This window comes from Macrotis lagotis, chromosome 1 (assembly GCF_037893015.1).
Source record: "Macrotis lagotis isolate mMagLag1 chromosome 1, bilby.v1.9.chrom.fasta, whole genome shotgun sequence".
Taxonomy (NCBI): domain Eukaryota; kingdom Metazoa; phylum Chordata; class Mammalia; order Peramelemorphia; family Peramelidae; genus Macrotis; species Macrotis lagotis.
In genome coordinates, this window is record NC_133658.1 from 485,428,281 (window position 1) to 485,449,053 (window position 20,773).

Here is a 20,773-nt window from a genome sequence, read left to right on the forward strand (position 1 = left end):
TGCTGAAGGAGTCTAGGCCACATAAAAAAAATTTTTAGGGAAGCCTGTAGGGCCCCAGTAGGAAGCGTCTCAATTTTTATTTTTGAAAATTTTTCTGTTCCATAACTCTTTATGAAGCTCTGTTAATATATAATTCCAGTATACAGTTCTGCTATATATAGTTTTCACATCTAGGAACTTCCTTTTTCCATGACTGTGGTACCATGACCTTAGGTTGACCAGGGATGTTCCACGCTCATAAAGAGACTTTAAATCAGGAAATGAGTTCCAAACTGTTAGAGCACAACTATTGCCTTCATCAAGTCCCATCTACCCTTACCTGACAATAACTCAAATTTCTTTTTGAGGGGAAAAAAAGAGAAAAGCAATATTCCATATTCCATTTACAAGAAACCATCCCCCTATGTAAGTTACAAAAATCACAGAATTTGAGAGTTAGAAGAAACATTTGAAGTCAATGGTTCTTTAATTTGGAGCCTATGAATTTGTATTTTTTTAAAAAGATTTTGATAACTGTATTTCACTATAATTGGCTTCCTCTATAATTCTATATATCTTATCTTATACATTTGAAATATTAGTCAGAGAAGGTGTTACTAGACTGCCAAAGATGTCTATGTCCCCAAAAGGTGAATAGTCCTGGAACTAGACAAGCCCATTCATCAAAGGAATTTTCAGAATTACATACCCAAGGAGCAATTATGAAGCCTTTGCTTGAAGACCTCCAAAGAAGAGATCCTTCACTATACCCATGACTTCTCCAACCAAAACTTTCCCTGGTCACTACTTCCCTAAATGTTTTTCTCTCCCTATAAGTTTGTTAAAAGTCTACAAATGTCTTGAATTCCATATAAAAATAATTGTATGTATGTGCTCATAAGTTTATACGTATGTATATATATATATGTATATGTATATATATATATATATATATATATAGTTATGTATATGGATGTGGCATTATCTTTACTGGAACCTACTAAGCAAAATGAGACTTATTGGCATATCTTCTTATTGCTTTTTGTCCTTTGCTTTTTCAGTATCTCCATCAACAATGCTCTCTCCATCTGATAAGTCACTCCCACACTTCTTCACTTTGTTCTCAAGTTTGTTGAGTCTCTGTTTGACTTTCATTTGAGTGGCATTATATTCTGCCAATAACCTCGCAAATCTTGTCTGTAAATTATCCAGGGAAGATTCAAGTCTCTCCACCTTCTCTTCCATGTCCTTTGGGTCTGTTCCACTCCCAGCCACATCTTCATCTATCAAATTGTCCTTCATTAGAATTTGCCGTCCTTTCTCTTCTAGGGCCTTTTTGGCTTCTGGATATTCAGTGAGGGACTCCATTAAGTCATCTTTGGACAAGCAGAATAGATCTGAGTAACCAATACTCCTGATGTTGGCTGTTCTTCTGTTCCCAGATTTGCTCCCTTTGATGTTTAAGATACTGATTTCCCCAAAGTAGCTTCCGTCACTAAGGACCACAAATTGAGTGATGCCATCATCGGCCACTACTGCCAACTTCCCTTCTTTGATAATGTACATTTCTCTTCCAATATCCCCCTTCTTGCAGATATAATCACCAGGGCTGAATACTGCAGGCCTAAGCTTTAGGACCAGTTCCACTAGGAGACCAGCCTCACAGTCTTGGAAAATCCGTACCTTCTTCAGGGTATCCAGATGCACATTGATAGCGATCTCAGCCTTCAGTTTGTCTGGAAGGCTTTTGAGTACTTCCTTTTCATCAACTGTCTTCTTGTTGGTCCATAGGTAGTCAAACCATCTGATGATCCGGGTCTCCAAGTCCTTGGTCACTTTTCGGAATTGCATGTACTGCTTTATGGAGTCAATTTTGGCCTGGAATTCAGTCCTGGAGGCATTCATGTTGGAGATCATGGAGCCAACATTACCCACAATAGTGGCAAAGATCAGCACTCCCACCAGGAAGTCAACCACCACAAAAAGGTACTCCTCATCTTTGACAGGGGGTGGGGTCTCTCCAATGGTAGTCAGAGTCAGGGTGGACCAGTAGAGACAGTAAATATATTTTCTGGACAGGCGCCCATATTCTGGGATAGAGATGTTGGGGTAAACCCAGGAATCAGTCCCAAATCCAATAAGCTTGGAAATGGCAAAGTAGATACATGCATTCCAGTGGATGATGATCAGAATATACAGGACAAGATTTCCAATCCTGAATATATTAGGATAGTTAGTCCTTGTCTCTGTGCGGTCAAAGAATTCAAACAGCCTGGCAAATTTCAGCAAGCGGTTGAACCTCAACTCAGGATAGTTCAGCCCCACTTTTATGTAAGCCAGGTCAGTGGGGACCAGAGATAGTACATCCAGCTTGAACTGAAACATCTTCATGTAGTGCTTTCTCAGTTTCTCTGCATCTTTAACCATTAAACCTTGTTCAAGAAAGCCTAGGAAAGAAAGGGATCATTTAGCCAGTCATTCAAGAGATCTTGTGACCTATACAAGAGAATATAAGACAAGGGAAAAGTCAATAAGTCATTAGAGCTGAGACCTGTTTAGCGTTAGGATTGAAGTCTAGACCTTTGGTTTCATTGAGATAGAGAATTTCTGATTCAGAAACTTTCTCCTGAGATATAGATTGAAAGAAGGAAGGAGGGAGGGAAGGAGGAAAGGGAGGAGGGAGGGAGGAAAAAAGGAAGGAAGGAAGGAAGGAAGGAAGGAAGGAAGGAAGGAAGGAAGGAAGGAAGGAAGGAAGGAAGGAAGGAAGGAAAGAAGGAAGGAAGGAAGGAAGGAAGGGGGGAGGGAGGGAGGAAAGAAGCACCTATTATTTTCCAAAGTGGATTGCATATATCTCATTTGATCCCCACTCCAGGCTCAGCACTCTATCCATTGCACCACCAATCATTGAGATCAGCAATTTGTAGTCTGCTTCCCTTTATAATTAATAGTCATAAAGGCTTGCCTAGGATACTGAGAGCAAAGTGACTTATCTATGCTATAGTCACAGTAAATACAAGAGACAAAATTTGAACCCAGGCTTCATGACTCCAGAGTCAGCCTACAATCCATTATGTTATAGTCTCCAAAAGTCCCAGATCTATCTTACTCTGCAAGGTTATGATTACATTTATGGTCAAGGGCATTTTTCCATATCTGTTTTTTCATCCATTCCTTCAATGAACTCTGAGTATTCACTTGGTACCCATGTATGTGCTGCAGTCATGGAATTTCTTGCAGGCTCAGTAATTGGTGCAGTGGATAGAAGATGGACCTGGAACATGAAGACCCAAGTTCAAATCCAGCCTGTGACACTTTCTAGCTGTGTGACCTTGGGCAAGTCATTTAACTTTTGTTGTCCTCAATTTCCTCAACTTTAAAATGGACACAAGAATGGCATTCATTTTCCAGGGTTGTTGTGAGAATCAAATGAAAGAGCTGGTGCATTAGCATCTTGCCTAGCATGTAGTGGATACTTAAATAATTGTTTCCTTCATTCATTATCCAGTTTCTTTTCCAGTCCCTATCTGGTTCCCAGACTGCCAACAGCCAGGCAAGTTTCAGAAGAGAAACAAGCATAGACATTATTCCCTTCCTCAAACATTTAGAGAATTGATCCTGGAGTTAGGAAGAACCAAATTTAAATTAGGTACCAGATATTTGATACTTCCTAGCTGTATGACCCTGGGCAAGTCACTTATCTGTAATACCTCCTCCCCACCTCCCTAAAAAACTATTTTAAAACCCTATGATAGACACAAGGCTTACAAAGACAAATAAAATAATTTCTATCCTCAAAGAGGTTGCATTATACTGGGGGAGGGGGTAAGAATGGGAAGGATTTAGTATATACATCAATAAGATTTTTTTCCCTTATTTCAAACCTGTGATTTCATCTCTTGGTATGGAAACTCCCTTAATGAATTAAGATTCACGACTCATCTTTGGCATCTATTCTGAATGTTACAATCTTAGAGAGTTACCTGAGGAAGTAAGAGGTTAAGTGACTTACCCAGGGTCACACAGACAGTATGTGTCAGAAATAGGATTTGAATTGTGGTCTTCCATCCTGCCCCCTATACTGTACAATAACTAAGAAAAACTGAAGGGTTGTGTGTGTGTGTGTGTGTGTGTGTGTATCTCTGCTTTACAAAGCTATTGTACAATTATGTCTGTTGTTTTGGATTAACTATACTTTTTTTGTCTTCCTATTAGCACAAATAAACAAACACTGACTGTACTAAATCAGGAACTTTCCTAATTTTTTTTCTATTTTGTGATCTTTACAGTAATGAAAAGACCTCCTACACTGAAGTTAAATAGTTTTAGAAGCTTCTAGACACTCGAAGACATAAAGGGGCTTAGTCCTCAGTGACTACTCATAATTCTGAGAGCAGATGCATTATTCTATAGGGGGGAATAAGTCTCTACAATATGCTTAACACTTTATAAACATTGGCACAGCTAGGTGGTGCAGTGGATAGAGCACCGCCCCTAGAGTCAGGAGTACCTGAGTTCAAATCCAGTCTCAGACACTTAATAATTACCTAGCTGTGTGGCCTCGGGCAAGCCACTTAACCCCATTGCCTTGTAAAAAAAAAAAAAAACTAAAAAAACCCCACTTTATAAACATTATCATATTTTATAGATGAAAATGCTAAAGCACAAGAAAGTTAATTTTCTTGAACAATATCACACCACTGGCAGAGCCAAGGAGACTCAGGAATGTGTTGGAGCCAGCTCTAACCAGCTTGGAAGGGTCCATTGTTAAATTTTTCAACTGGAGTATTTTTCAGAAATTGAGCTACAAATCAGGACTTGATTTCTTGTTTTGCTGATTGTCTAATATTAATTCAGATTGAAATTAAAAGTGTGTTTTCATGTTTCTCTCCCCTCCACCCCAGCCTGATTGTTAAACATTTACAGCTAACTCTTGTATTGCTCCATAATTATTACTTGATTCACAGGAATGCTGTAGAAGTCATCACAGACTTGAAGTCTGATGACTATAGTCTAATAATAATAATAACAAAGTTTAAAAAATGAATTAAACAATCAGACTAATAATAAAGTAAATAATAAAGTCTAGTTAAAAACTGTGGTATAATAATAATAATAATAATAATAATAATAATAATAATAAAAGTAAATTATATGGCACTTTAAGGTTTGCAAAGTTTGTATATCCATTATCTCATTGATTCTCATATACGTTTTCTTGGCAGAACCCAGACTTCTGGTTCCTTCATCACACTGCCAGTTTCCTAGTAAGTAACTATTACAAGATATGGAATAGATTGGAATGAATATTCAATCAACAAGAGTTTGTTACAGACTTATTACAGCCAACCACTATTCTGGGGGTTAGGTAGACAGACAAAACAAATAAACTGTCTTTCTCTGCCTCTGTATCTCTCCTCTCTCTCTCTCACCCCCTTTCTCTTCTGTTTCCTCTCTCTCTCTCTCTCTCTCTCTCTCTCTCTCTCTCTCTCTCTCTCTCTCTCTCTCTCTCTCTCTCTCCTCTTTCTCTTTTCTCTCTCTTCTATCTCTTTCTCTGTCTTTTCTTCTCTCCTCTTTCTCTCCTCTCTCTCTTCTTTCTGTACTTCTGTCTTCCTTCTCTTTCTCTTTGACATTCTTGCCTCTCTCTCTTTTCTCTCTCCCTCTCTCTGTCTCTGTATGTCTATCTCTATTTTCTCTCTCTTTCCATTTTCTGTCTCTGTGACCATCTCTCTCTCTCTCCTGTTTCTATCTATCTCTGTCATTGTCTCTCTCTCGGAGTTTATATTCTTAGGAGAGATAACATATATAGATAGATAGATAGATAGATAGATAGATAGATAGATAGATAGATAGATATAGATATAGATATAGATATTATATATATATAAACATATGTAGAATAAATTCATCAGAATAAATACTAGCTAAAACAAGACAGTTAAGGAGGGATTGTATTAATATTTGAAGGGTTTTGGAATAAAAAGCGGTTTCCTTGAAGGTGGTGCTTTAAGGATTCTTGTAAATACCAAAATTAACTACAAAGGATCTATGAAGGAAGATGTGCATCCAGAGAAATAAATGATAACTAGAATGTACAGTTTGATTGTACAGTATGTACAGTTTGATTTTACAGTATGTACAGTTTGATTTTGTATATTTGTGCTTAATGGCAGCTATTTTTAGGGAGGGGAAAGAAAAAACAAAGAAATTTCCATGATAACTGTATAAGAAATAGCAAGTTGTGCATACTAGATTTGGAGTTTCTTGTGGAATCATCTTTTTTATTATATTTTGGAAATGCTTGTTTTATTTCACAAATTAAAAATAAAATAAACTGTTAAGAAAAAAGAAGTTGGTGCTTTAATGATTTTACATGAATGATTGCTATCATATTGTCTGCTTTCTCAATGGGTAGAGGAGAAGTTGGAGGGAGGGAGAAACTTTGAAACTTAACATTTTTAAAAATGAATGCTAAAATAAATGGTGTTTTTTTAATAAAGTGGTTTTTAAAGAGATGTTTTAACTAAGTCTTGAAGGAAGTGAGGAATTCTGTGGGATAGAGATGAAGAAAAAAGTACATTCCCAGCATTGGGATAACTAGTTGAAATGCTCAGAAATGGAAATGGAGTGAGCAATTGAGTAAGAGGAAAAAACGTCAGTTTGCTTGGATCATAGGAAGGAAAGTTATACATATATATATATATATATATATATATATATATATATATATATATATATACTGAGAATCAAAAGACAGGCTGTGATTTGGGGGTTTGGCTAAAGGATCTTGAGAATTAGAAACATCTGGACAATAGTCACAAGTTAGGAGTTATACTCAGCCAGCTCACAACAGTCGGATTTAAATCCATATTTTCATAATCTTACCAAAGAAGTCACCCCAGGTTGAGAATGGACAAATTCTCATCCTTTCCTTCATAGCAATACTACTTGAGATTTTTATTTCCTTGTTCTCTAATACATCTGACCTCTAAATTATTTGATATGGCAATGGTAGTTTTTGCCTGATACCCTAATCCCATATTCTTCTAGTCTTGTCTTGAACAGCCTTCCCTCTTTATTTCTTATTTTATCCAAGACAGTCTAATCCAAGATGGTAATGCTTAAAAAACAAACAAAAAAACAAAAAACAAAGCTTCACCAGCAACCAAAGGAAGATAAAAATGTAAGAAGCTAAGGCCAACAATATGTTGAGTGCCCAGGGGCTTAATGATCCCCATAACACATCTGGCATTTTATTGCTTCACTCATTAAAAATGCTGACCAAACCTAGCCTTGAGACCCTTATTCTCATAGGTCAAGTCTGTTCCTCCAAAGTTCTCTACAATCCTCAGTCAATTCAGGTAATATTTAGAGTCAGCCATCCTGTGTTTCCTTGAACCTTGCTGTTCCTATGAATCACCACCTCTTATGATATTCTATCTCACTAGTTTGGGGTAGGTTGTAGCAATCTTACTTAGACTCACCTGTCCTCACTCGAACTAGCAAGTCCAAAACATAGATGACATCAGCAATATAATCCAAGACCAGCCACAGCATCAAGTGGTCACTTTGAAGTTCATCAAAACAGGCTCTAAGAAATTACAAAAAATACAGGTGATGTCAAAGCCTTACTGCAGATAGAGAAAGCAAAGAATATATAGACTTTTTTAAATGAGAAATGATTATTAATAACCAATAATTTGGGGAGACTCAAAGTCATGATTTAAAAAGCAAAAGTTTTGGGGGGCATTTAGGTGGTGCAGTGGATACAGTACTGGCTGTGGAGTCAGAAGTGCCTGAGTTCAAATCCAGCCTCAGAAACTCAATAAATGCCTAGCTTTGTGACCTTGGACAAGTCACTTAACCCTATTGCCTTGCAAAAAACAAACAATAAAAAGCAAAAGTTCAGTCTTTTTATGAGACATTACTGATAATGAAATTGAGTTAACTCTCCTCAATTTTGGTCATACCTCACCCAACCTTACAAAAAATATAATCTAAGATGGGGGCAGTCCATTGCGTTCTGCTCAGGTTTCTGTGGGAAATTCTTTGTTTGGACTGAGAGGTCTGGTTGTAGAAATAAGATTCTAAGAGGGACATATCACACTCAGTCCCTCATTTTCAAATAGCCCACCTTTCATTATGTTAAATAATCAGAGTTGATTGCCATTCCTCTTCAGAAGAACATATAAGCCCACCCATCATAACTGTTTTTGGCCTAAGAGAGATTTTTGAATAACCATCCTTCTATTAATAATGTGCTGGTCTTATTCATAAAATGATTAAATTACCAGAAACTGTGTCTCCTGACTCTTTTTGTCACACTAAAGAGGGTGAAACTGGGAAAGGATGAAAGGGAAAGACAGATGTTGCAGACAGGTACTCCTTTAAAGGCTACAGAAGTTACAAATTTAACTTTTTTTCTCATACAAGTTCACAGAACTCCTGAAATCTTAGTGTTCACTTCACCACCATTGAAAAGGAGAGAATATTTTGGTAGGATGTAGCAATCTTGCTTACACTCACTTAATCCTCACTCAAACCAGCAAGTCCAAAACATAGATGAGATCAACAAAATAAACCAAGAATGGTCACAGCATCAAGTGGTCACTTTGGAGGAACTAGTTTTGTGCCATGGACTTCTTTGACAATCTGGATGAAACTTATGGATCTCTTCTCATATATTTAAATGCATAAAATAAATAAATGTAACTCATTCAAGGTAGCATAACCACTCAGGACTTGAACTAAACCTAGAATTGAGGTATCTTGAATCTTAATCTATGACATCTTCTTTCCTCCAGTCCTGGGATTCCATACCTGCACACAAGCATGCACCAATTATAGAAGACAGGGATGGCAATGATGGTAAGCCACCTATAGTACAGGTTGCTAGAAGGATCTATCACAAAGATTTCTTTCTTCTTTCTGAAAAAAATACATATCCACATTAACAAACACAACAGAAGGACTGGGGTTCAGTCTCCTTGACTCAGAACACTTGGGTCCAAAATCCTTGGAAGGATAATTAGTTCAGTCTCTTTAGACAACATCTCCAGGGTAATGCCTTGACTGCCATATATTTTGTGTTATAAATTATCATTCTTTTTTTTTTAGGTTTTTGCAAGGCAAACGGGTTTAAGTGGCTTACCCAAGGCCACACAGCTAGGTAATTATTAAGTGTCTGAGACTGGATTTGAACCCAGATACTCCAGACTCCAGGCCGGGTGCTTTATCCACTACACCATCTAGCCGCCCCTATAAATGATCATTTAATGGGGAAGTCTGCTAGAAAGCAATAGAGGTCTAATAGAGTTCCCTTCCAGACTTTAATTCCAGAACCCTTTTCTTTTTTAGCTGATTGCAACGAATAACTACATAATAGCAGAAGTAAATTCCATATGTTTGAGTAGCATCCCTTCCCTCAAGTCTGAGTCTAGTGCCTCTTTGTGGAATGGAGATGACCCTACATTCTCAAAGCTCAGAGAGATCAATACAAGACAAGTCAGAAAGTCACTGTCTGTCCTATAGACAATTCAGAAATCCTAGGAATAGCTTGACTATTTGTCATCCAAGGATAAGCTTGTGTGTGTGACTCAGCTCATCACCAGAAGCTGACCAGGAAATGATGAATTTTCAACTAATAAAGGAGGGTTGTTCACCATTTCAAGAAAGGGGGTACCCATGATAAAGAAACAATAACTCCTATTACCTAGTCTGCTACACAGATAAGTAGTTGAAAACACACCACAGACCTTGTATTCCATGGGTTTTCTCTGGGCACAACTATTCCCTATGGGATTCAGTATTCAATACCATGCTCTATAACTCCATGAATGATCTAGATTATTTAGGCAGAATACTTCAAGCAGATAAATGAATCGAAATCAGGAAAAATGTTTTTGCTTTCCTTTTTTTTTTCCTTCTTGGCTCTTAGTTTGCACTTAAGTGCTGATAAGCTCTTAATAAATGCTTGTGACTGATAATTCTAACAAAGTTGCTTTTGTTATTATTTTTACAATTTTCCTACAAAGTAAGCTCTTAAGGATTTCATTCAGAATTCCTGTTTTTACTTAGACACAGTTGATCTTCCTCTGTCATGCCATCCATGCTCTGAACTGCAGGAACTCATATTTTGCCAAAAATATTCTTGTGTGATATATGGAGCTTCCAAAGATTCTGCCTGTCTTTTCTGATAGCTTTAAGAGCAGGATGGAATGCTCATTTGTATGGTTTTGGAGTTTTCCTAGGATTTCCCTTCTCCCTCCCAAACTAAAGTAAACTTGATAAATTCTCAAAGGGTCAAAAGAGTCCATATTCTTTACAGAAGAATTCAACACCCCTAAGAAGCAAGACAAGTCCATTTGTATTTGCCTATGTGGGCAGTCACTTGGGTGGAGAGTATGAGTTGGCTAACTATCAGGTCTGCTGAGCTACAATGGAAACAGATAAGTCATATAGGCAGGGTCTTTAGATGGGCAAATAGGTTTTCTAATCTTCCCTCCATCCTGCAAAGGAACTTATTTACCAAATCCCTCTTTGTTGATGGCTCTGATGAAAGACTTTTCCCCATAAAAAATATGACCCCTGAAATTATTTTCCCGAGACTGGAACTTCATGTTTCCTTCTGTAAAATATCAATGCCTCTGCTCCCCTTGTATGGTGTTGAAACCCCATGTTTAAGTAGGGACTACAGATGAGAAGAAAAGAGAAGATGGTGAAAATCCACCGTGGGCACTTGGAAGCTGGTTTCCAGCATGGAGTTAGAGTCTGCCATGACTAGACCAACTTTCCATAGATGTCCAAGATGTATTGATTGTAACACCTTTCAGAAGCAGGGTGTTATCCACAATACCTTTTCACTCAGTACTTACTCCACTTCCTTTGAGGATTTATCCTTTTTCTCTTCTTCCTTTTCCTTCTTTTTTTCCTCCTTTTCCTCTTTTTTGCTGTATAACATAGGGTGACATTAAGCAATTTTTAGACTGACTATTTGTTATTCTACTGTAGGGGGAGCAGGCTGAGCAGAGGCAGAGGAGGGGGAGAAATTAAATATTTTTTTATGGGACAGAGAACTTTTGAGTAGATCTTTCCTCCCATTTGGAAATTCAGAAAACAGCTAGCTTATGTGACCCAAACTCTTACATTAACATGTTAGGATGAGAGGAATCTATTGATTTGGGGGAAAAAAACAAAAATCTATTCACCTTGACTTCAAGTCAAAATACACAGAGTTGAGAAAATATTTCCAGTGTTCCCTGCTAATGGACAACTTGTTTCCCAATCTCTGCTCTTGAAATATTTTGAGAGTGTCCCTAAGGAGTCATAAGTCATCCTGGGAACTTTTGGGAGAGTCAAAATGAATCTTAAAAAGAATCCAAACCCACAGAGTAGAAAGATCATTAGAAACATGTTGAGTCATTTTAAAGGAGACATTGTGGTAAGAATATTTACTTTGGAACCAGAGGGTCTTTGTTTTAACTCCCAGTTCTACTGCTTAATTATCTGTAGGACTTTGGATGGGCATTTCAGTAATGAAGTAAATAGACTTGAGTTCAAATCCAGCCTTAGACACTTACTAGCTGTGTGACCCTGAGCAAGTCACTTAACACTGTCTGCCCCCTCTGTATAATGATCTGGAAAAGGAAATAGTAAACCATTCCAGTGTTTTTGTCAAGGAAAAACCTCAAAAGTGGTCATAAACAGTCAGGAATTTCTGAAAGACTATATATGAACCAACACAAGGACTTTGGACAAGTCACTTTACTTATTTTGGCAATAGTGTTATCATCTATAAAATGAAGTAGGGGTAGAACTTCTAAGTCTTATGCTAAAGAGCACAGTATGGTATATGGATAATTGAAATTGTAGTCAGGAAGACCTGAGCTTAAATCCTACCTTAGACCTTTGCTTTCAGTGTCACACTGGGCAAATCATTTTTTTCTTTTCTTTTTTCTTTCTTTCTTTCTTTCTTTCTCTCTCTTTCTTTCTCTCTCTTTCTCTCTCTCTTTCTCTTTCTTTCTCTCTTTCTTTCTTTCATTCTTTCTTTCCCTCTCTTTCTCTCTTTCTTTCTTTCTCTCTTTCTCTTTCTTTTTCTTTCTCTCTCTCTTTCTTTCTTTCTCTCTCTTTCTTTCTCTTTTTCTTTCTTTTCTCTCTTTTTCTTTCTTTCTCTCTCTTTCTTTCTCTTTCTCTCTCTTTCTTTCTCTTTCTCTCCCTTTCTTTCTCTCTCTTTCTCTTTCTTTCTTTCTTTCTCTTTCTTTCTTTTTCTTTCTCTTTTTCTTTCTCTTTCTCTTTCTTTCTCTATTTCTCTTTCTCTCTTTTTTCTTTCTTTCTCTTTCTTTCTCTTTTTCTTTCTTTCTCTCTCTTTCTTTCTCTCTTTTTCTTTCTTTCTTTCTTTCTCTTTCTCTCTTTCTTTCTCTTTCTCTTTCTTTCGCCCTTTCTCTTTCTTTCTCTCTTTTTTCTTTCTTTCTTTCTCTTTCTCTCTTTTTCTTTCTTTCTTTCTTTCTTTCTCTCTCTTTCTCTCTTTTTCTTTCTTTCTTTCTCTCTTTCTCTTTCTCTTTCTTTCTCTCTTTTTCTTTCTTTCTTTCTCTCTTTCTTTCTCTTTTTCTTTCTTTCTCTTTTTCTTTATTTCTTTCTCCCTTTCTCTTTCTTTCTCTGTTTTTCTATATTTCTTTCTCTCTCTTTCTCTTTTTCTTTCTTTCTCTCTTTCTTTCTCTCTTTCTCTTTCTTTCTCTTTTTCTTTCTTTCTCTTTTTCTTTCTTTCTCTCTTTTTCTTTCTCTCTCTCTTTCTCTTTCTCTCTCTTTCTTTCTTTCTTTCTCTCTTTTTCTTTATTTCTTTCTCTCTTTTTCTTTATTTCTTTCTCTTCCTTTCTCTCTTTTTCTTTCTTTCTTTCTCTTTCTTTCTTTCTCTCTTTCTCTTTCTTTCTCTTTTTCTTTCTTTCTCTTTTTCTTTCTTTCTCTTTTTCTTTCTTTCTCTCTTTTTCTTTCTCTCTCTCTTTCTCTTTCTCTCTCTTTCTCTTTTTCTTTCTTTCTCTTTTTCTTTATTTCTTTATCTTCCTTTCTCTCTTTTTCTTTATTTCTTTCTCTTTCTTTCTTTCTCTCTTTTTCTTTATTTCTCTTTCTTTCTCTCTTTCTCTTTCTTTCTTTCTCTTTTTCTTTCTTTCTCTTTTTCTGTCTTTCTTTCTTTTTCTTTCTTTCTTTCTCTTTTTCTTTCTTTCTTTCTTTCTCTCTCTTTCTTTCTCTCTTTCTCTTTCTTTTTCTTTTTCTTTTTCTTTCTCTCTTTTTCTTTCTCTCTTTGTCTTTCTTTCTCTCTTTGTCTTTCTTTCTCTCTTTTTCTTTCTTTCTCTCTTTTTCTTTCTTTCTCTCTTTGTCTTTCTCTTTTTCTTTCTTTCTTTCTTTCTTTCTCTCCTTTTCTTTTTCTTTCTTTCTCTCTTTTTCTTTCTTTCTTTCTCTCTTTTTCTTTCTTTCTTTCTCTTTTTCTTTCTTTCTCTCTTTTTCTCTTTCTTTCTTTCTTTCTTTCTTTCTTCCTTCCTTCCTTCCTTTCTTGCTTTCTTTCCTTCATTTATTGAAGCCAATGGGGTTAAATGCCTTGCTCAAGGTCACAAAGCTGGGCAATTATTAAGTGTCTGAGGTCACATTTGAACTCAGGTCCTCCTGACTCTAGGGCCAGCACTCTATCCACTCTGCCACCTAGCTGCCCCTAGGTAAATCACTTTAACTGCTCTCTGCCTCAGTTTCCCCTTCTATAAAAGGGGTATAATAATAACATTTATCTCACAGGATTGTAGTGAAGATCAAATGAGACAATGTACTTAAAGTTTACCTTAAAATGTACATGAATGCTAATTATTATAATAGGCAAATTAGTTTTGAGACACAAGAAGTAATTAGGGGAAATAGTTCTTCATAGGCAGAAATGATCATCTCCCAAAATAGGGGTAGGGAGAGGAAGGAGGATTATTGTTATTTTTCCAGTTTTCCAATAAATTTAGTTTTGAAGCAGTGCATTCAGGGCTCCTGTTTCCAATCAAAACCTTTGATCCTTGAAAAATGCATCAGCAATAGATCACAAGTTAGAGAGCTTAAGAAAGAAAATGTTTGGATCACTTATAGTGATGACCCTCAGAGTCAACTGGTTTGCTGTTACTGTGTCTAAGTCACAAATTCATAGATTCTTAGAGCTGAAAAGGAACTTGGAGAGCAAAGACTCTTCTTTTACTAATAAGTGATCTGAAGGTCACAAAGTAAGTGGTGAAGCAACTATGCAGAGTTCAGACCCAGCTCCAAGTCTCATGGGAAACTGCCAGCATCCATCCCTGTTGATCAAGCTTCACAAAGGGGGGTCTTCTTGGAGGATTTATACTTCTACCTGCTTTGGGCTGGAATTAACTGGAAAAAAATGGAAATTCCTACAAAGCAGAGACTGGCATAGTTCCTCAGAGGGCATGGCTTTGGAGGGATAGCCTGGGACAGTTACTCTCAAAATAGAGGAAACCTCAGCCCCACTCTGGGGCATAGATTTGGTTCATAGAAAATCAGAGTAGTATTGGTTCTTAGGTCTTCTCCCCTTTTAGACTGTGAATTGGTAAGAACCTAAAAACAACAGATAAGTCCAATAGAAGTCCTTTAAAATTAGAATTATAGCCTCCAGGCTGCCTAATGAGAGACAAAGACCTAGTCAACATAAACTGTCCCAGATTCCCTGTCTCTTTAAGGTACTAGCATCAATTCACCAGCAGAGGCTGCTATTCTCAAGATTATCATTCAGTACCAAAGGTTAGTCTGAGTTTTCCCTGCCCAGGGTGGGATGTCAGGCTAGTGATGTTCCATCTTCTTTACATGGCTCTCCCTCTGCAGTCCATCTGCTCCCTGTTAAGTACCTCAAGAATCTAGAAAGAACACACACATCCATCACCAAATCTAGCCGCAGGTCTACCTTTCTAAACTAGGTAGGTATTTTTTTTTTCAAACAAAGGAGACATCCTCCTAAGGTTATCAGGAGAGGCATTAAATAAAGTTAGCATTGTTTGGGGCCCATGGGAGCAACTGGAAACAAGATTGAGTGATGTTCTTCAAATTCAACAGTATGATGTGAAAAATCACTTGAAATTCTGAGGAAAAAAAAGGGGGAGAGAGACAGAAAGATAAAAGAAACACACACACATACACATATACACACACACACACACACATATACACACACAAAAGCAAAGCTAGCATTCATGTGGACAGATAGGATGTTACATAGAGGATTTTTTTTAATATTCTGTGCTTCTAACAAATTTACCCTTTTTTGATAGGTTCATCTCAGACTGTTTTCCCTTGTCCCTGGCTCTGACTTGTATCTAAACTTCTTTCTGACTTTGAGGGAGAGCCTGGGGCAGCTACTTCTAATATGGAGGGAACCGCAGTCCCACTCTGAGGCATATAGTTGATTTATGAGAATATCAGAGTTGAATAGGCCTTTAAACAGTATATATAATTCAACCTTCTGTAAGACTTGGAGGCATGAAAGTGTCTCAGTTTGACTCAATCTGCAAAGCTAAACCTAGAACCCATGCCTCTTAATCCCCCTACCAGAATGCTTTTCTGCATATAGTTCTCTCCCTCTCAACTGAGAGAGAAGGAAGAAAATGAAGACTGAGAACACCCTAAAAACTTACCCCAGCCTGTTGCCCACTCTTCCTTCTGACTTTAAATCTGTGTGGTTTTAATATGTTTAAAGTCTCAGATGTGTTTAAATATTGAGTTTGGCTATGATTCAAGAGGGTTTCATGAATGAATTAATTTTAATACATACTGGAATTTTGACCTCTTGAATTTGATGTATAAATTTATGCAAACAAAATGCAAATATTGGTGCCTGCTGGAAATGAAGGGAAGGGGAATATTATCCTAGGAATGTAATGGAAAATAAGAAGGGAGAAAAATAAGTATAGCTCTTCTTTCACTATAAGAGAATTCAATGTGGAGAATGCAACTGGACTGGAAATTGCTAAATTTCTCAAACTGTTCTCCCACCATACTGATTTTTTTTTGTCTCAAAAATCTGGGTTTAGAGAGGTCACAAGGGTGTGGGGCTGCCATGATCTGCTAATCTCAAGTTCAGAAAATATCAAGCCATCAATGCTAGCAAAATGATCAAGACTACAGAATTTTGAAAGTGAAATCTAACTCATGATTCCTACATTCAGTTGTAGTCATATTGAAGAAGAACAATCTGCAACGGGGCAGGGGGGAATTGGAGGAGTGAACACTCAGGTATAGCTTTGCCTTGCTCTGAACTAGTAGATGACTTTCAAAAGTGACAACAGAAATAAAAAGTGAAGACAGGAAGTTCTATTGACTCTTCCTAGGAGGGCAGGCAGTAACAGAATACTAAGGAGAAAGAATGAAGCAGGAGTTTCTACAGGTAGGAGAATCACCACTAAGGGGAGGCATTATAAAACAGAGGCAGGAGGTTTGGTTGACTTTGCTAGGGAAGAGCTGGGTGGGGTACTTACTCTTCGTTGGTATTGTTGCAGGTGTTGATATTATATCTGGCCAGCGGCCAGTCTCTGCAAGGAGGTAAATAAAACACAGAATTCGGATAGTTTTCTATTTCCAATTACTCAGGGTCTTTGACTTCTACTTTAAGTATTATCTAAGTCCTTGGCTGCCTTTCATTCTCTCCTCTGTCTATTGGACCCATTCCTGTTTCCCCTGAGTATGACCCATTTTGACTCCTATGCTCATTAGGGAATTCATCAGTAAGTTACTTAGGAAGTTGATTTGATCTTCACAGTGAACCAATATAACAGACTGTTCAAAAACCTAACTCAGCCTTCTTAAATTGCATATAGAACAAGCATGAACCTGGGCAAATCACTTCACCTTGCTTACCTTCATTTCCTCATCTGTTAAAATGAACTGGAGAAGGAAACAGAGTCTCAGAGAATCAGGCACGACTGAACAACAATAAAATGTAGATCAAGGAAAGCAAGACCTTCACTCTACTACAATTTCCATGTCAGAGAATATCTAAAGTATTGTGTTCATTTTGGAGTGTCACCATTAAGGGGGCCAATGAACAAATTGGAATTCAATTCCACAAACATTTTTTAAACCATGCTGTATCCTATGTACTGGAGACACAGAGACAAACATGGGAAAAGTCCTTGCCCTCAAGGATCACCCAATCTACTCAGGAGAAATAATATATACACAAAGGTAAATATATATATATATATATATATATATATATGTGTGTGTGTGTGTGTGTGTGTGTGTGTGTGTGTGTCACATATAATATATATGTATTATGAGAAATAAACACATGTGTTACATAGATATATGTATGTAAATGTATATATATGTAATTTCATTAGTGAGATGGGGAGAGTCCTAATCATTGGGGCTATCAGGCTTTGGTAGGAGATGACTCTTAGGCTTAGCTCTTAAGAAAGATAGAGATTCCTCGAAATAGAGCTAAGTACAGAAAACATTCCAGACATGGAAGTAGAAGATGAAATAGTAAGTAGGTTAAGTGGGTTGGGTTTCAGAGTGCATGATAGGGGGATAATGTGAAAACAGTCTAAAAATTGAAGTTGGAGTCAGATTGTGAAGGGCTTAAAATGTCAAACAGACCACTTTATATTTTATTCTAGAGGCTAGGGCTACCCCTGAAGTTTCTTGAGCTAGGGGTGGATGACAGATAGTCACATCTGTCCTTTAGGATTATCATTTTGGCAGGTGGGTAGAGGATGGATTGGAAAGGGAAGATTCTGGAGGCATGAAGACCAGTGAATAATATTTCATGGGAGGGTTTGAACAAGGGTGATGTCTGTATGAGTGAAAAAAGATATAGATGGGAAGAGGTATTGTGAGGGTAGAATCAACAAGACTTTGAAACTATTTGGATATGAGGGGGAAAGGACAGAAGAATGAAGAATGAAACTGTGAACTTGACTGACTAAGGATGATCTTTAGTGTCCTAGATAGAAAGATGGAAGTAGGAAAAAGAATGGATTTCAGGTAGAAGATAATGAGTTTTACTCTAGTCATATTGAATTTAAGATGCCTATAGTATATCCAGTAGGAGATGTGCAATAGGTAGTTAGTGATGTGAGACTGAAACTCAGGAGACAGAGGAGGGCTGAATAAGTAGACCCAGGTGTCAACTACACTGAATTTATTGAGTCAATAGGAGCTGAGAAGATCCTTGAGAGAGTATTGATTCATGAGGTAAATTTTTGAGCAAAAGAATAGAGTTGGGGAAGTACAAAGCATGTAGGGAGACAGGAAGTAATACTTTTTGTCTGGTCTGAAGAGTCAATGGATGTGAGCTAAAGAAGACAAAATTGGGAAGGTAAGATGGTGCCAGTTCGTAGAGGGCTTTAAATAACAGGCAAAATTATTTGAATTTTAATGAATAAGCAAAAGAGAATCCCTGAAGATTTTTGAATAAATGAGTAACTGGACCAGATCTCTAAAGAATAAAGACTTGTTTTGGGCAGGTATGTGGAGGATTGGAAAGGACAGAACATCCATATACATGTATCTGTGGATATATTGTTTTCCAACAGTAGAACGTAAGCTCTTAGAGCAAAGGAGAATGTTGATTTTTATCCTGTATCCTCAGCAAATAGCAGTCAATTAATGTACATTTATTAAATTGAATTGAATTATAAGAGTAGAATCCAAAAGACCCATAAGGATGCTACTTTAGGAGTCCCTACTATGGTGATGGCAATGGGAAAATGGGAAGATATAAATTGGAGAAAAATGGGAGCAGTGAAATCAACAAAGAGAAAATCAAAGACAAATTCAAAGCTACTAAAATCCAGAAGGAGCAATGGGAGCATATTGTCCAATGTGGAACATGATGGGTCTGCGGTACCAGCAAAGATGCCCTGTGGTCATTTGGAGATGTGACTCTGGAGGTCAGAAGAGAGGTCAGGACTGGAGAAACAGACTTCTGCCAAGAGGTGATAGGTGAAACAGATTGAATTAGCTTTCTGAGCAGCCATATCACAGTGGCTCACAGTGAGTGCCTATCAATTAAAGCCCCTGGGTCTTTCCTGTAATCGAGTAGCTGATATATTTTTTTAAACTCCAAGGGCTTAGATTTTACATTCAGACATATTAAATTTCATGTTGGTTCTAGCCCATTCCTGCAATCTGTGAAGATCTTTGTGACTCCGGACTCTATCATCCGACATATTAGTTATCTCTCCCAGGACTCCTACAGTGTGTCCCTGTGTGTTTACTACCACGTATGCTTTCAGCTGTCATCGACTCCTCCCCAGCCCCTCCACCCTCTACCACAACAGCTTGAGAAAGTCAATTTGATCCCTGCTCTAAGCCTCTTGGAATAGTTAGCTAGACCTCTCTGTCCCTGATCCCACCCAGAACACACTGACTGAAGCAGTTGGCAGATGGGCTAAGACCTGATAGCCCAGCTCTCACTATTTATGGCACTAGACAGGCCAGCAAGATATCCTTCTGGCTATTTCTGTCACTCTCTCACTGTCCAAGTGACAACTGAGTTTTTTTTTCCCTGTGCCACAGGGGGAAGCAACTTTGCCTAGTCCAAACTGCTGTTGCTCTTGGCTAGAAATTTGGAGGGGAGGAGGGGTCAAGGGGGAAGCTCAGCCAAAAGGCCAAGTCTCAGATTCTAGGGCTTGCTGGGTCATGACCAGTTTTGCTTGTTCTGAGGGTGCAAGTCTTGGCTCTGATTTATGTAAAGAATTTCTAGAGGAATAATGAAGCTGATTGTAAAGGCATGTAAATTCAGGCCCATGGAGCTCTGTGGTGATGTTGTACAAACACACCAAGGTCTGTAATAATTAGCTACTATTTACCATGTTTATCCTACCTCATTCTACAGGGTCAAATATAGATCTTTCAAAACAAGAGGGAAAAGTGAACTCATCCTTTCTTTATAATCTCATTTTGATTAAGAGGCAAAAAAGTCAAACAATCCAAATGTAAGCTTAAATTCCATTTCCTCCAGTAAGCCTTCCCAATTTCAGTTTACCTCCATTGCATAATCCTGAATTCTACCCTCATCCATGATCATGTCATTCATTAGTGCAGTACCTTCATTTCATTTACTCCCTCCATAATTCTGTCATCTTTTCTCTTCAAGCAGCATAATTTAAAATATTGCTGAGCAGGAGGTCAGAGAGGAAAGAATTTAGTTCATCAGCATTGCCTTACCTATGATCCCATGACCCAAAGAGAACCTGAGTCTCCTGCTTCAGAACCATATGAGAAGATGCAAGATAAAGACTGAGTAATCTTTTCACCATTAAAATAAATCTGGCTGAGGACTCCTAGTAGAATTACCCAGATCAACTCTCAACCCCCCAGTTTAGAATAAACCAAGAACTGGGAAAGTTTATCTTTTGTATTTGCAACCCAGCAGAAAATACACAGTAGGGAAATCATCTTTTGCTCTGCTAGGGAATGCTGCTCTAATTAAAAAATTTAAATGTAAATATCAAAAAGATGTGGAATGTAGTGTGAAAAGGCTATATCTTGTTTTGAATGATATCTTATTTTTCATCTATGGCCCTGGGTAAGACCTTGCAGATTCAGCCAAAGGGCATCATTTCATTCTTCCAGGGAGATGACCTGAGACAAGAATAAACCTGTCCTTGAAACTTATCCAAGACATGCTTTCCCTGCTGAACTACTCTTTCTCCATCCCCCAGCAAACCCACACAAGAGAGTGCAAAAACACCTGCTGTGCTTTCTGATAATTACAAGGGCTTATTAACTGCCCAGCCTTTGCTTAACTAAGTATCATCAGTAG

The 20,773-nt window shown here is 37.6% G+C and overlaps 1 protein-coding gene across 1 annotated transcript in view; it reads right to left on the reverse strand.

Annotated features, from left to right (window-relative positions):
- Positions 1-975: 975 nt before the first annotated feature.
- The window catches only part of CNGA3 (cyclic nucleotide gated channel subunit alpha 3), a 71,747-nt gene continuing 51,949 nt past the window's right edge, over positions 976-20,773 (reverse strand). The window contains exons 5-8 of the mRNA XM_074232014.1: positions 16,479-16,532; positions 8,797-8,904; positions 7,461-7,567; positions 976-2,426 (exon numbers count right to left, since the gene is read on the reverse strand). Of these exons, the coding sequence (XP_074088115.1) occupies positions 1,012-2,426; positions 7,461-7,567; positions 8,797-8,904; positions 16,479-16,532 (1,684 nt within the window). The 3' untranslated portion in view covers positions 976-1,011. The remainder of the gene's footprint in view (positions 2,427-7,460; positions 7,568-8,796; positions 8,905-16,478; positions 16,533-20,773) is intronic.